Raw genomic sequence first — 17,137 nt, 5'->3', positions numbered from 1 at the left:
TCACGGTCTCTCCTGCCCGGGCTGGCTTTGAACCGCGATCCTCAGATCTCAGCCTCCTGAGTAGCTAGGATTACAGGCGTGAGCCACCAGCGCCCGGCTTTGTTTTATTATTTTTCAAGTAATCTTGATTTGTGTCTGAAAAAAAAACTTCAAAGGCATTATCAGACACAGCTAATTTAATCAAAGTTTTTTAATTACATGTAAATTATATTATAAACTAGAAAAAAGAAACTTGTAGGAGACAATGAGAGCTAAATGAATAATTTTCTATAGTGCTGTTCACTAAGTGATTTTTTATGAAGCGTTCAAAAAATGTCTTAATATATTAAAAGGAAATATGGTAGAGGGACTGTTGTTTATTTCTCACTTTACTTGAACTGTAAGAGGCTTACCTTTACTTAATTGTATTTAAACTGAAGAAATACATTATACTATATTACATTATATTTAACTGAAAAATATTCTTCTAGAAATTTGTTCTAATATGTGTGAAAACACGCGTTGTAATTTCATATTAATGCAATATTTTTATTTGTAGATAGAGATTTAGTTTAATATAATACTAAAAGTAATGGAAAGATATTCTATACTGTTTAGTGGAAAATAGTTTGCCTCTTTCTTTTACTCCAGTAGTCTGTCTAGAGGACACATAGTTGATTATATGTTCATAAGCGCCGCCCGCTGGTGGAGTGGTGTATTCACAGAGATTGTGATTGACTTTTTGAAGAATTGAAAATTAGAGACTTTACTTTCTCCCAAAAGTAGAAACACTTCAAAGAACAAAAGGAAGTTATTTTGCACTACTTGCTTGGCTCTCATTTTAATACATTTCATTTGACATTAAATACATTAAAGTTAGCTTCAGCATCACTTCCTTATCACTTATTCAGCTCTACTTTTTACCAAAGTAGAAACCAGCAAATATTCTTTCTCTTTATAAACATGAAAAGGATATTAAGTTTGGAGTATATGAGATTGGCTTAACCAAAACAGAAAAATGAATATTTACTTAATAATGCTAAATAACTTTCTTCAAGATGTTTTAATGGGAATTTTTTTTGCCATTTTCATACTTTTGGGTTCCTTGAATGAACTCAATCTAGAGTAAGGAAAGCTTTTGTTCCAAAAAACATAACCTGACCTGGCTTTCCAACATGAACTCAAAATATTAATTCAGAATACTTCATCCTGAGTAAAGAAGTTTTGGGTTCTGTGATGCTATAATTACATAGAGAAGACTAGTATGGGATCTAAAATGACATGTGTAATCTCCAATTGAACAAACTCCTATAAAGACTCCAAATACTCATCATATATAATTAAAGAATAAAAATAGAGATACATCAAGGGACTGGGAAGGTGGCTCAGTGGTAGAGTGCTTGCCTTGCATGCATGAGACCCTGGGTTCAATTCCTCAGCACCACATAAGCAGAAAACTCTGGAAGTGGCGCTGTGGCTCAAGTGCTAGAAGCACTAGTCTTGAGCTGAAGAGCTCAGGGACAGCACCCAGGTCCAGAGTTCCGGCCCCAGGACCAGAAAAAAAAAAGAAAAACAAGAGATACATCAATAGATAATAAAAATTCTATCTTTATCGTCTATTTTATTAAATGTTTCTCAAAATCTACAAGAAAAATCTCATTCATCCTTGTTTGTTTTGTTGATTATTTAAAAAGAAACAGTAATATCAGCTCATGGAAAAATATAATTCAGTAAGTGTATTTGGGGGGATTTAGTGTCATATCACCCTTGAGTGTGTGTGGCTAGCCTTTGCTTTATTTTAAATGCATAAAAATTAGAAAGAAAAGGGTTTGGATTTTGTTGGTTTCAGTTCTGTGGACTGAACCCAGGAATCTGCACATGCTAAACAGGGACTTTCATCACTGAGGCATACATTGATCTATGTTAGTTGATTCAGAACCCAAAGCACATTTCAGCAATCAAGATATTATATAAATGCCTAAAAAGGAAGAGAATAAAAATGAGTTTTAAGGATTAGTCTATGGCCACCCAGAATACAATAGTTGAAATGCTATGAGAACATTTAAGATATTAATAGTTGTAAGAGGTCCCATTTAGTATATGAAAGACAGCCTTCAAGATTAAATTTTTATTCTTTGCAATAGATATTGTATCCATCTCACCATCCTTAAGATCAAGGGTTTTGGGTCCATTCCTTCTAAGCAAATTTTACCTATGTTCCCTTAGATAGCAACAACAGATAAATGCATAGTGAATTATTAAAATAATATAAAATTAATGACTAAGTTTTTCTTCTAGAGTTTCTTACCTAGATGAACCAAAGTTACTATAAAGATCATAGAAACATAAAAGCACATATGACATGTAACGCTCTTGTATGACATAGTAATTCTTTTCATCTCCCATTTACAAAGACACAATATGCCTACCCTCATTTAATAATTTCATACTCCAGCCTGTTCAAAGTGATACAATTATAGGGTTCTAGGGTGCAAAGAATACTATTGTTCAACCACTTGTCTAGTGTAAAAATTCCTTGTATAATGTCTAGTGGTGGTTGAATTCTTCTCTCTGTAATACAGTGATTTTCATGTAATTAAACTTAGTCTATGTTCTGTATCTTTTACCATCTACTTCTCCTTAATTTTATTTTATTTTTATCTGATGGCAGCAGAGACATTGAAATCTGGGCCTCCAATCTATGTCTTAAGGGGGATGAAACAATTATTTTCAGTAAAGATATGGTTCTGAAATAGTAAAACAGAGAACCAGCTCAAATTTGCCTCTTTAATATAAATACATTTAAAATAGATAGAAAATCACATACACAAAAAATTCTCTCTATTCCTCTCTTCAGTTTCCACATCTAAAGACAGAAGTGGAAATTTTCACTTGCTTATTAGCTCCGACAAGGTGATAAAGGAATCTGCATAGAGTCTTTCTTCCCATAAATTTATACTTTCAGAGTTGTCCCTCTGAAGCTTGAACACTGCTTTCTTTTGTATTGTTACCTCTCTATAGTTTATTGATGTTTAAAAAATATCACTAAATGCAAGACCCTAAGCAACTGCTTTGAGTTACTTTATTGAAGTTCCTCTTGTGTGGTGTACATTTCACTCACTAAAACTGCCTTGTTTTTTGATGTGTTTTGTTACAATCTTTTTCAATTATGAATTTACTGAGGGTAGAGAAAATTTATAACCTCAGCGTCTTTATTTTGGCAAGCCAGGAAGAATTATGAATTCCTCTCTAATGACAGTATCTATCAGTTATGACCATGTATAGCAATAGAAAATATACAATAACTTCTTTATTTTCATAAGGTTTAGATTATTTTTACTTATTCTATACTATTTCTACAATTATATTAGACCATAAAGCAAGCATCAACATCTAGTTTAAGTCTTTAAGAACACAGAATTTCCAACATTTCCACATATTTTTGTAGCATAAATATTGTTAGCTGCTAGGCAGGTATGTTAGAGGCAAGGTCAGAGGTGGGAAGGTGCTGCTCCATTAAATGACTGTTAATGCCTCAAAGGTTGTTTCAAATAAAGCCCTTCAGGGAAACTTACAAGGTACCAGCCAAATCATGGAGACAATTAGACTTACTGTTTTTCAGATAACCTAGAGTAAACTCATAGCTATGAAGTGAAAGGGAAAGAGAAAGGAGTCAGGGTCCCACCCTTCCAATGTCACACACCCAATGACATACCACCTCCCACAAAGCCTTTCTATTTAAAGGGGTAGAGCTCCTCTCAACATGGCCATCCTGGGGACTGACTTTGTGAGCATAGACCTTTGGGGAACATTCAATTTCCAAATTCTACTAGAGTTAATAAGCCTACAGGTACTGTACTGATAGAGGAAAAGAGAAAATTGAGAGAAAACATTTCAACCAATAAGTATGATTCATGACTATAGATATGGAAATGCAAAGTATCTAACTTCATGGGTAGATTGAAAGAGAAAAGATGCTTTTATTGACTCATTAAGAATTAAAAGGACCAAGTATAGACATAAATAATAGGTATACACAAGGACATAAGATTGGCAAAATCTTTGCTTAGTCTTTTATCAGGATATTTTATGTGAATGCCTGAAGATGAGATTAAAACATCAGGATGTAAATTACAAATCTGTGGTATATTGGAATATGTAAGCTCTGGAAATGTAAAGTAAAAAAAATGTATAGCTGCATTACAGAAAGTCTTTGCAAAGGGAAGTGATAAACATTGATTTTTTTTAAATATGAAAATTGTAACGTATGCCATAATTACAGAAAGACACTTTTCTAATTTGTGCAAAAAATGTAACAAAGTACAATAAAATGGAAAGAAATGCATCTTGAAGGTTTGTAGGTTTGGTGGAACCAAATGAAAGCACCCTGGACAGATAAGCATCATTCTCATGAATGGCACTGGTGGTTAAGTGGCAGGGTATCAGCTGAGACTACAATGCCTGGTGGGAGACTGTGGATGTCCAACAGACATGGTGGTACTCAGCAGATACCCAGTACTGGGTACCCAGTGACAGATGATGGAGGCCAAAGGAAGATGAAGAAAACCCAATGAGAGAGTATAGATATCTAGTGGCAGAAGATAGAAAGATGCATGACCAGCAGATACTGTGACTGATGGAAAGTGATATATAGATATAGGTATAGTTATAGATGTGTATGTATATATGCTCTATGGAAATCTGGTGGCATTGTAACAGTATATAATATAAACTAGTTCATAGGTGACCATGTGAGAAAACCTCTGAGGACTTTTAGAGGCACATAGGGGCAATAGATGTACTTTCTATAGGGCTAGAAGAACCTTGTAGCCATATAAATATAACACAAAAGTCAATTTAAGATATCTATAAAGGCCTTTGTGCACACAGTTATGGGGCCTGTCACAAGCTAAAGGTCTCATAGTTCTAGGGGGTCAGAAAGATAATATTCATGAGTAAGACAGCTAGGTATGAGAAGATAAGAAGTGTAGAAAACGTGACAACTCAGAACTCATGCACTATTAAAATGTGGTCAAATCACAAAGTTGTAAATCTCACAAAATTCACCGGCAGGCAGAACACAGACAAAAGAAACAACTATTTTGCTATCTGATTTAGACGAAAAGCAAGAATAAATGTCCTAGGATGGGGAAGCACCATTATACAAATAAAATTGTTCCAATTTTAGAATGGCTTTAGGTAGACACATTCTACTTAGTAGTACTTACTTATAAGAAGGTTTTCTTGTATCATCTGTTAACTAATTCAAAGAAACTAGGGCAATGATATTGATCACATGTTTAAATTCATGGCAAGTTTTTTGACATTTGTTATGTTCATTCTTAATAATCAGTGTTACTAATAAGTTATAAAGCATTAGACACATTACTGGAGTTCTCTAAATATTAGTATGTTTTATTATAATAATCCCTATTTATATCTTAATAAAATGCTTTCACTTATATAGTAACATCCAATTTAGTTCTCAATGACATGGATGTATGAGAGCCAATATTTACTGAGTATGCTGTATGATACATAGGATACATCTTAAGTTTTTGTCCCTTCATTCTCCCAACAATCCTAAGGAGAAGGTAAAATTTTTATGCCCCCTCCCCTTTTCTCTGAGTCTATATTTTTTTCATATGAAAAACAAAATTAATTATTGAGTATATCCTATGAAAATGGTTTTAGTTTCACCTGCTTGGGTCTCACATGAAATTTTCTTAATAAGCTCAGCTGACCTAGTATCTTTCATTTCAAATGGAACATAGATCTACCTTAATCTTTAGGATTATACAAAACCAGCTTTCAAGGGACAGAGATAGGCTTCACCACTTATTAACTACAGGCTTCATACATATTAATTTTTTATCTTTATAATAAGAAAATGTAATAAATGTTAGTTGCTAACAACTAACCCTTTAAAAAGTTTCACAGGAATATTTGCTTATTCTTATCAACAGATTTCTTGAATCAGATGAACATAGGATTCAAAATAAGTATTTAAGTAATTATCACTACTAGTCTTAATATCAAATATTGAAAAATAGCCAAAAGCTATAATTAAACATATTATACTGATATTAAATTCCCTTAGTTCTTTAAAATGGCAGCATATATCAACTGTGTATTAAAAAAAAACAAATGAATTTGCTTTCTTTTTAAGTAAGAAAAAAAATGTTACAAGTAATGGTGGTTCTTGCTTGTAATCCCAGCATTTGGGAAGATGGGACAGGAGGATTGCAAATTTGAGGCCCACTTGGGTTATATTGGTATAATTTGTGGAGGGGAAGGGAAAAAACAAATTGTTTAAATAGGGATACAGGTGGATCCATTGAAACAATGAGATGTACAAGTCGTTATGTGGAAAAACGAACTTTACAACTTTGATGGTGGGGAGAGGATGGGAAGGGATGGGAAGGGGAAACAAAGGAGAAGGCTACAATGATTGATAAGAAATGTACTGATTATCTTGCCCATGTAATTGTAACCCCTCTGTACAATATTTTCACAAAAAAGATCTAAAAAAAGGTTGCTAAAAATTAATGATACATTTCCTCTCCCAAGCAACCTAGACTTGTAAAATTTATTTTTTCACACAGATGTTTGATTGTTTGATTTGCCCACTAGTAGTGAGGTAAAAAAACTATTTCTTTCCAAATACCCTCAATACTTTGTTTGGTTGAGGCCTTACTAATAAATGATAAACATGTTATTGTTTGAAAATAAATCATGGCTACCCAATAGAGGACTTATAATGATGTATTTCCATTGTGATAATTTGTATGTTCATGAGTGTTCAACAGCATATATTGTTCAATAATATCTAGATGGAGGTTTGTAACTTTGAGAAAAGAATCCTTTTCTCCTCAAGTGATACTAAATATTGGTATGTAAAAATTTTCTCAAGAAGAACTTGTGGGGCTGAGAATGTGCCTAGTGGTACAGTGCTTGCCTAGCATGCATGAAGCCCTGGGTTCAATTCCTCAGTACCACATAAACAGAAAAAGCTGGAAGTGGTGCTGTGGTTCAAGTGGCAGAGTGCTAACCTTGAGCAAAAAAAGCTAAAGGACAGTGCCCAGCCCCTGAGTTCTAGTCCTAGGACTGGTAAAATGAAGGTTGTGTTTTGGAACCTTGTCTATTGAACACTTTTTTGTGATACATTTATTACAAATCATATGGGAAATTTGTAATGATGATGAATAAGTTGAATTCTGCAAAGTTATTTGGACTGACAGATACATGATTTATGCAGCTAAAATTTTCATTCAGCATACTATATTATGCCAATTTCTGGGAAAGGTATTTGTTTCTCAGTTGTGACTTATTACTTATTCACAGCATTTATGAGTTTGCAAAGGAAAGGTGCCACCTAGATCTTGCTTTAAATTCTCAAAGTAGATTGTAAATTCTAAGAAACTGTGTCTTTTTTGTGTTGCTGCTGAATCTCATTGTGTATGACACTGGACGTTTAGTGAGTGGTCAGAACTAATGAATGAATGAATTTATTAAATGGCATTGCATTGTTTCCTGCTGCCCTTGAGTACTTAGCAATGAGCTTATTTTGTGTTGAGGAAAGCCATGGGTAAGAATAAGTTCTGTGTTTCCTGTGCTCAGGAACTGTACTGAGAAGTTGATAGGAGAGAGACGAAGATATAGGGACACAGACAGAGACAGAGAGTAAAGATATTAGTCCCTCAGGCATGCATGGTGCCATAGGGCTCTCTATGTGCAGAAAAGATTCAAGGAGTTGAATAAAGTGAGCCCTGTAGAAAAAATACATATTAGATATTTTGTTGTTTTTTTTTTTTTGGGTCCGGTCGTGGGGCCTGAACTCTGGGCCTGGGCGCTGTCCCTCAGCTCTTCAGCTCAAGGCTAGCGCTCTACCACTTGAGCCACAGCGCCACTTCCGGCTTGTATTCTTTTTGCTTATGTGGTGCTGGGGAATCGAACCCAGGGCCTCAGGCATGCAAGGCAAGCGCTCTACCACTGAGCCACCTTCCCAGCCCCCCATATTAGATATTTTGAAAATAAAAAATATCAAGGGCGAGGATCATTTTCAACTTGCAAGATCTGTGTTTACATTTCTCCATTAAATATTTTTAAAGATGCATTTGACATGACAAATAGTTTAACTATATAAACTTAATGTATTTATATACACATATGCTTTAATTTTAAATAAATAGAGGTAGACTGAGTGTTAACATTAAAAGGTTTTACTAGTAGAAACATTGTATGATAATAAAAAGTAAATGATAGTTTAGCAAAATAGGCAACTTGATGTCTACTCTAAGCACTCCATCATTCAAAGATTCTCACCATATTTAGCTAAGAAACCAGAAAATGTTTGTTTCTTTTTGTAGAAGAAAAGGCTAGAAATCAAAACAGCTGATCTGAAAAACTTGATATGTACAAGCGAGGAGGTAACAATATTTGTCAAGAAATGTACTCATTACCTTACTTATGTGACTCTAACCCTTCTGTACATCACCTTTAAAATACAATAAAATTAAATTAAAAAACCCTTGATATGTAAGTGATTAAGCCTTAGAAATATGGTGTCCTATTTACCTTAATAATTTAAATACTTGTACAAATGTAATAGTATTTATTAAGGAAAGGAAAATTTGACCTTACAGATTTTGAATTTGCTGTTATTTATTTATTTATTTTTTGGTCGGTCGTGGGGACTGAACTCTGGGCCTGGACGCTGTCCCTCAGCTCTTCAGCTCAAGGCTAGTGCTCTACCACTTGAGCCACAGTGCCACTTCCCGCTTTTTGCTTATGTGTTGCTGGGGAATCGAACCCAGGGCCTCAGGCATGCAAGGCAAGCGCTCTACCACTGAGCCATCTTCCCAGCCTCTTGCTGTTATTTTTTAATTTGTGTTTCATTACATTCTCAAAGATTGTGGAGCTATTATTAAAATTGTAGCTAGAAAGAATTAATGTTGTTTGGGAAATATCTGAGATATGATTGAAATGTAAGAATGAGCTTGTTGTTGGCACACATTAATAATCCAATTTACTTGAATGGTACTAATTGGAGAATTGGGGTTTGAGCCTAGTCTGGGGAAGACAATTATTGAGACTTCATCTCAAAATGCAAGATAGGTGTTGTAGTTCGCAGTTATCCTCAGCTATTTTAGAGGCAAAATAGGGAAGAGCAAGGTCTGAAGCCAGCATGGGCAACTATGTAAGACCCTACAAAGAAATATAAATGAAATAAGAAAGGGCTGGTGGTGTGACTCAAGTAGAGTGCTTGATTAGCATATGCAAGGCCCTGAATTCAATCCCTAGTACAGCAAATAAGTAAGAAATAAGTAGAAAAATAGGGTTTAATTTTGTAATTTATTTATTCATATAACATTTGGATTTAATTTGAACTTCTCTAATGTGTAATTTTTGTTTTAAAAATAATTTTCTGTATCAATGTACCAACTGCATAGTCTCTACAGTGAAATGTCTCTTTGTGTTTTTTGCACCTTATCAAAGTCGGTTCTTTTTTTAGTACTGAGATTTTAGACACTTTAAAAATAGCCATGTGTAGCCAGGCACTGGTGGCTCATGCCTGTAATCCTAGCTACTCAGGAGGCTGAGATCTGAGGATCGAGGTTCAAAGCCAGTCCGGGCAAGGAATGTCCGTGACACTATTATCTCCAATAAACCACTAGCAAACTGGAAGTGGCTCTGTGGCTCAAGTGGTAGAGCACTAGCTTTGAGCTGAGAAGCTCAGAGACAACGCCTAAGCCTAGAGTTCAAGCCCCACCACCGACAAAAAAAAAATAGCCATGTGTCAAAACCTGGAAAGTGTCAATGTTAGGCTGTATGGCAATGAAGAAGGATCCATGCATGTGTAATTGAGTCAAGGATTTTGAGATGGAGAGATTATTCTGGATTATGTTCGTGGGCAGAATCAGTATCAATTAGTTGTACAAGGGCTTTATATCAATTTGTTTTTAAACCAGTTAATTTGTGGCCATTCTAGCAAACTAGTAGATGTTTACTGTTTTGAGTCTTCCCATGCTTGAACTGGGTGTATCTCTTCATCTATTTAGTTCTTTAATTTATTTCACTAGCATTTTCCAATGCTAAATGTGAAAATAGGTATATATCTTTTAAATCACATTTACACTGCAGCATTTTCTTTTGAATGACAGTACATGATATTAAATATTAATTTTTGCTTCCATATAACCATTGTTACCATGAAAATATGACTGACTTTTGTGTTGTGGTCTTGTACCCGTGACCTGGTTGAACCCACTTATTAGTTCTAAGAGGTTTTTGTATCATCTTTGGAATTTTTCTCTCATCATATATACCCATAGAAACAGTTTTGCTTTACTTCTTCCTTTCCAATCTACATCTTTTTCTTTTAGCATTATTACAATGGCTAGTACTTTCAGTATGATATTACTTAATGATAGCGTTTTGTTTTGTTTTTGAAAGGTTTTATTTGCATGTAATTTATACAGCACAACAACCACGTTTTTATTTAAATTAACTTAATTTTAATTGATACATAAAATATAAGCAGGGCTCTGGTGGCTCATGCCTATAATCCTAGCTACTCAGAAGGCTGAGATCTCAGGATCACAGTTCAAAGCCAACCTGGACAGGAAAGTCCATGAGACTCTTCTCTCCAATAAACCACTAGAAAACCGGAAGTGGAGCTGTAGCTCAAGCCATAGAGCTCTTGCCTTGAGCTGACGAGATCAGGGACAGAGCCCAGGCCCAAAGTTCAAGCCCCATGACAAAAATAAATAAATAATAAAAAAATATATAAAGTATATATTAAGAGGGTGCATGTAATGTACATGTACATAATTTTAAAATCAAACACACGTGTCTCCTCAAAAAAGATCACTTCTCTAGGGTGAAAACATTAAAAATCTTAGGTGGGAGCCAGTGGCTCACCCCTGTTATCCTAGCTACTCAGAAGGCTGAGATCTGTAGAATGGTGGTTTGAGGCTAGCTCTGACAGAAAAGTCCACTAAACTCCATTTGTAAAGTAACTAATGAAAAGTCAGGCTGAAGGTATGGTTCAAGTAATAGAGTGCTAGCCAAACTAAATCTTTTCCACTGACTTTTTGAAATGTACAGTACATTATTTTTCTTGACAGGCATCCTACTATGTGATGACATATCACAACTTCTTATCCCTATCTTACTGTATTATTTGAAGTTAGGAAAAAGCTTTCAATCTTGCACCTAGATTTCACTGTCTCCATTGCATTAGGTAGTAATTAGGTAGTAAATTAAGTAGTAAAGTAACTGCTTGTTACTGGGGTTGTGTGTCCTTGTTAAATCTACTTTGGTTTACTTGGGTTTTGTTGTTGATGCTTTAGCATGCATTAATTATACAGAAGGGATTTCATTGTACATGTACATGTAATACAATGTATTCCCATCAATCTCACCTCCCTCTATGACTTCATACTCCCCCTCTTCCTACAAGAATCTCAGTAGGTTTTATTATTCTATTCTCATATATGCAAACAACCTATTTGATCATTAAAAAAAATTTATACCTATTGGTGAACTTGAATTTCAGACCTTTCCAAGATCTGGCTCAGACACAGAAGAGATAAAAGAGAAACCTAAGAGAAGTCACTATAGTGTCATTCTTGAAATACTGAATTCCCTAGTTCATCTTTATTCTTGTGATACCTTTTTATAAGTGCTTGTCTGATTCTTTATAGTTTCAGTTTGACACTTCTTAATTTAACAATCATTGTCTGTTTGTAAAGTTCTGTGTTGTATAAAAGTTGAGGCTAAATGTGAATCTTCCATCTTACCATAGCAGATCTCAGAAGTTTGAAGTCAACGACTGTCTCAAGGGAAGAATATGATAACAATAACAGCAATTATAGCAATAAGAATATTTTTAAACTGAAGTAATTATTAAAGTACATTGTTGCAAAAACAAGTCTTTCCATTTTGCAAGAATAAGAATGACCATTTTGAAATGCCCTGTGAGCTAAATACCTCAATGATATACAAGGACATCAGCTACAATTTGAAGCACTGAACCAATTCACAAAACTAACTCCCCTTCTGACAATTCATTGAAGTCATTTTTTAAAACTATAGGCTTACCTCCTTCCTCCCACTTTTAACACTCTAGAGTACAACCTGGCTTCTCACTCTACTGGTCTCATCATGTGACCTTGAGTAAATCATAGCATAAGTAAGAAATGTATAATCTTCACCAGGGCAGGAATCTGTTATTATAGGCTGTATATTAACCAAAATATCCAAAAGTTTGCTTAGTATAGAGTAAATGCTCAATAAGTGATCATGGAATAGATGATACTCCATTTTCATGAATATTTTGTGAATATTTTAAATATCAACTGTTAAGATCCTGACATTAATGTAATTCAATGAAATTGTGTACTTCAAGATTTAGCCATCTTCACTATCTCAGTGAAGTGTTTCTGAACTGTGTTCATTCTGTTTTAATGCAATCATGTAATACATTCTTAGTTCATTATCTCCCAATTAGATGTGTATAAATCTTTCTGTATGACAAAACAGAACATATTGGTGTTTAGACTATGTGTGCCATTTTTCTTTGTAGATATTTAGTTAAGTCTGTCTCTTTGAAAAGGATAGCAATATGTCTTATATTTATTTTATTGTTTAAGAACATAGGCTATAGCCAGGCGCTGGTGGCTCATGCCTGTAATCCTAGCTACTCAGGAGGCTGAGATCTGAGGATCATGGTTCAAAGCAAGCCTGGGCAAGGAAAGTCCGTGAGACTCTTATCTCCAATAAACCACTAGAAAACTGGAAGTGGCGCTGTGGCTCAAGAGGTAGAGCACTCGCCTTGAGCTGAAGAGCTGAGGAATAGCGCTCAAGCCTAGAGTTCAAGCCCCACAACCAACAAAAAAAAAGAGAAAAAGAAAAAAAAGAAACAGAACATAGGCTCTAAAATCCAAATAGCTTTCTAGAAAAAGAAGTTTTTTAAGTTTCTGTTATAGAAACCTGGAAATAATATTTTTCTTCAACCAGTAATACAGATGGACACTAAAAGAGTTAGTTCTAAAACTAAGCAAACGTGTACCAGCATACAAGTTGTTAATAGTAATAGTAGGTATGCTGTCCAGAATACAGATCTAGGGATGTTTCTGTCAATGTCCCATTCTGGGGAACAGTAAATCTATGTCTAATTTCAACGTGCTATAAAATGTCTGCTTTGCTTTTTGAAAACTCTCTAACTTCTTTATTTTGTAAATCCAAATATACCCATTAATTCCTTCTGTCATACATTTTGCTTTTTTCTATATTTTGCAATTACCATAGGTAAAATAATGAATGATGAATGTTGATTATGATATTTGACATGATTTTATGGTATAATCTGCAACTGACAATGAATTCCACTATACTTACCATAAAGGATGGCAAGCAGAGAAAGTGGCATGACAAGTAGTCCCACTAGCATATCAGCAACAGCTAGGGACATTAGGAAGTAATTGGTGGCATTGTGCAGTTTCTTTTCCATGCTTACTGCCATGATCACAAGGATGTTGCCACCTATTGTCATGATTATTATCACCACGATTGAAAGTGCTGGCCAGTTTTGTACCCCGTCTGGAAATTTAAAGCGTCCACCATCGGAGGTATTGAAAAGGTCAGTTACTATAGCAGCCACTGGACTCACTGAAAAATCGAATTGCCAAATCAATAGGCCAATCAGGTGCACACTGAAAATTAAGAAGAAGGAAAAAACCCAATTAGGTACCCATTAGAGTAATTATATACACTGCATTGCTTATATATTTGCTTTTCCTTTAACTACTGTGATTATCTTATTCCTATCATTTCTACTCTCCTAATTAAACCTCAGAATTTATTTATTGCCAAAGAATACTTTTCCTGAATGATTGCTATGAGTTAGACACTTAGTTTATTGAAATATATCTGTATAATGTTATTTGATTACATATAACAATCACATGAGTTTAGGACTGATCTATACTGAATAATTATATGATAAAACAGGTTAAGCGAGATTAGTAAATTTTCTCAAGACAATACAGCCAAGAAAGTCACAGGTCTGGGGACCTTAACTGAAACTGAACTGATCTAAAAGACTGGTCATTAAACTTTCAATTCAAATTGTTTGATTTGTGGCAATGGTTTATTTTTTAAACATTAATTTCTTCAAAATATCCTTTGAGACAGCTGACAAAGAATAAAAGAATTTTGTGACCTTTCAAGAAAATTAGAATTTGGCATTTTTGATTGAAAGTTAAGAAAAAAAGTTGCTATAAGATCAACTTCAGAAAAGTGTCCAGAAGAGGTACAGAGGGTTGTGATAATAGTACATATTCAGTTGTTTTGGAACTTTTCTTACTTTCTCATATTTACAATTTCATGCCTTGTGCTGTCAACTTTTCTCCTTCACTCTCATTTCTAAGACCTGATAAATAAAGCTAGAGAATTTCTGTGTAAGAAGTTGGAAGATTCTTTTTGGAATTGGAGAACTGAAACATAATGATATTAACATCCAGTGTCTATGACTTCTCCATATAAATATTTAAATCTCATCTACTTGTTCTTTGAAGTGAAAATTTTGTTTTTATAAAGAGAAAACGTGTCATTTGATTGACTAGTAAGTCAATGGTTAATGACTTAATGACTGAGTCATTAATATTATCAGAGAAATTTAGAGTGGTAAAACTAGCTAATTTTAGCTATCAAAATTATGTCATATCCATAATGTAACATATACATGTGTATATACTTTCTGAACCAAAGCTGGAACACTTATTCTAAAAAGATGTAGGCATGATTTAAACCTAAGTCAAAATATTATGGTAATTTTCTAGCATATTTAAAAATTATTTCTTTTAAATGCCTAAGATAGCCCAAAATACCTTGTCATTCTTAATACCATGTTAATATGCTTCTATGTTGTTAAGACAATGAAGACAACATGAAAAATATTTTGTCTATTATTGTACAATGGATAGAAAATATATTCGGATATCTACTTGGAAATAACTATTAGACAAAGTTACCTGGTATTCTAAACAATATGGATATAGACAATAAGCAAAAATAATACATGATTCAAAAATTGACATCAAACCAGGAAGCTAAGGCAGCAGAATTGCTTGATGCCAGCATGTATTGAGACTACATCTCTTAAAAAAATCTATCAAAATTTATGACTAGCATAAATAGAAATTATTAAAGGGACCAATTAGAGACAAGTTATTTTGCTTTCAACTTTGGTTAACCTTTCCATTTATTTGGCTTATGGACAATGTCCTGGCCCTATTATTTCTATGATTTTTTAAATCTGTCACTTAATCTATTAAGGTATCAGTTCCTTTATCAGAAAGATTACAGAGATGATCTAGCGCTGTTGTTCAAGTTAACTGATATAATCTATGTAAAGTACTAAAAAGACGTGTCATAAAAGAACTTAAGTAAATTTTAAAGTATATTTCCTTTCTGCTATTAGATTACTTTTTACTTTTTGGTTTTGAGGATTGAACCCAGGGTCTTGGACATGCTAAGACCACTGTTTGCTACAGAGCTACACCCCTAGTCTATCCTCAAAGTTAATCAGAAGTATTTTGGGTTTGCTATTTATCCAATGATGTGTTTAAAATTTGCCAAAAGTTTCAGTACTTTATTTTTTGACATAATACTTTATCAGCTATATGTCCCTGATCACATAGAAGCATGTTTTATATATATAAACAAACATAAAGCTATCTTTTTTATGAAACTAAGAGGTATAACAATGTCCTTACAGGAATGAGTGCACCGCGTTCCTCAGGTTCACCATGATTGCTTTAGTATTCAGCAACCCAAGTGGAAAATTGAGAAAAGGAAACTTAACAGATTGGATTCATTTTCTGGGGAGAGAAAAAGAAAAGAAAAAAATTAGTTAAATTTAAATAACTTTTATGGCTTCAATAAATGTAAATACACTTATAGGAAACAGTGAATACTTAATTTAGTAAAAGGATAAATATGGCATATTGTAGAAGCAATCAAGAAATAGCACTTTTTTCAACAAAATTGCAATTTTTCAACAAATTTAAAGCTATCAGTTTTTCTAAAATTTCTTGTATAGGCTTCATTTATCTGGAATTCTGCTAAATCACCCAGTGGAGGAAATATACCTTCAAATCAATGTTTTGAAGAAAGAATTATGATGGGTGGGGTTGGGAGAGATGGGGGGAGAATGATAAAAGGCAGAACATTGACCAAGATAAATTGTACTTATCAATTGTATGTTCAATTGAAATCCCTTTTGTATATCTACTTAAAGATCACAAAATAATTTAAAAATATATCCTTAATTTGCAACCATTAGGAAAAACTATGCAATCCAGCCTAAAATAAAAAGATTCATTTTTTAGTAGCATGCAAAAGCCATAAATTTGAAAAAGCTTTATAAAATGATCATATTTTGTACGAGATTCCTAGTGTTAGTTTTGATTTTTTCAAAATAAAGCAATCTTAATTAAGCAACAATATTCTCCAGAGGGCAGCAACAACTGGTTTATACCAAAGTAAATAAATTAAGTTTATTATATTAAATACACCTACTCTATGTATCAAGTGAGCAGCTAATAGTGTATTATCTAATAAAGATTGTATAGAACAATATTGAAAATTGCAAACAAAAGATCAGTTGTGCTGGATAATTGAAGCAAGACTCTTTAGTTTCTCTTGTTGATTAACACATATCTAAGGTAAGAAAACATGAAATTCAAATTACTTATCAAATAACTGTAGAGTGAATACTTTGTATTTCTGTAAGCTAGTTTTCAAGGAATTGTTATACCATAAACCCTAGCAGATGTTTACAGAGATTTCCACAGTAGATTGTTAAAGTACTGCAAATTAAATTGTATACAAACTTGCTGAGAATCCATGCTACACTACTCGTGACCATATCACTATCAGTCTTCACACTGACAACAAATATTGTCAGAACATTCACTGTGAATTCTAGTAATTACCTGCCACGCCTACTCCAGTGGAGTCTGCTTAGCATGGGAAACCATCTATCAGACCTAAGAAAGGGGCTTCAGAGACCTATCTCCAAGTTTTGGGACTTCACCGAAGTCTACCTCGGAGAATAGGCCTTCATAGAGGCCTACCTCCTGGAAAGGCT

At 33.9% G+C, this 17,137-nt stretch overlaps 1 protein-coding gene across 1 annotated transcript in view; it reads right to left on the bottom strand.

Annotated features, from left to right (window-relative positions):
* Nucleotides 1–15,796, bottom strand: part of Htr2c (5-hydroxytryptamine (serotonin) receptor 2C, G protein-coupled) — a 72,301-nt gene extending 56,505 nt beyond the window's left edge. Inside the window, exons 1-2 of the mRNA XM_013035959.1 lie at nt 15,762–15,796; nt 13,384–13,697 (exon numbers count right to left, since the gene is read on the bottom strand). Of these exons, the coding sequence (XP_012891413.1) occupies nt 13,384–13,697; nt 15,762–15,796 (349 nt within the window). The remainder of the gene's footprint in view (nt 1–13,383; nt 13,698–15,761) is intronic.
* Between the last annotated feature and the right edge of the window lie 1,341 nt (nt 15,797–17,137).

The sequence above is a fragment of the Dipodomys ordii genome, unplaced genomic scaffold (genome assembly GCF_000151885.1).
Source record: "Dipodomys ordii isolate 6190 unplaced genomic scaffold, Dord_2.0 Scaffold233, whole genome shotgun sequence".
Lineage (NCBI taxonomy): Eukaryota > Metazoa > Chordata > Mammalia > Rodentia > Heteromyidae > Dipodomys > Dipodomys ordii.
The sequence above is the reverse complement of the archived record's forward strand: the minus strand, read 5'-3'. Positions and strand labels throughout refer to the sequence as shown.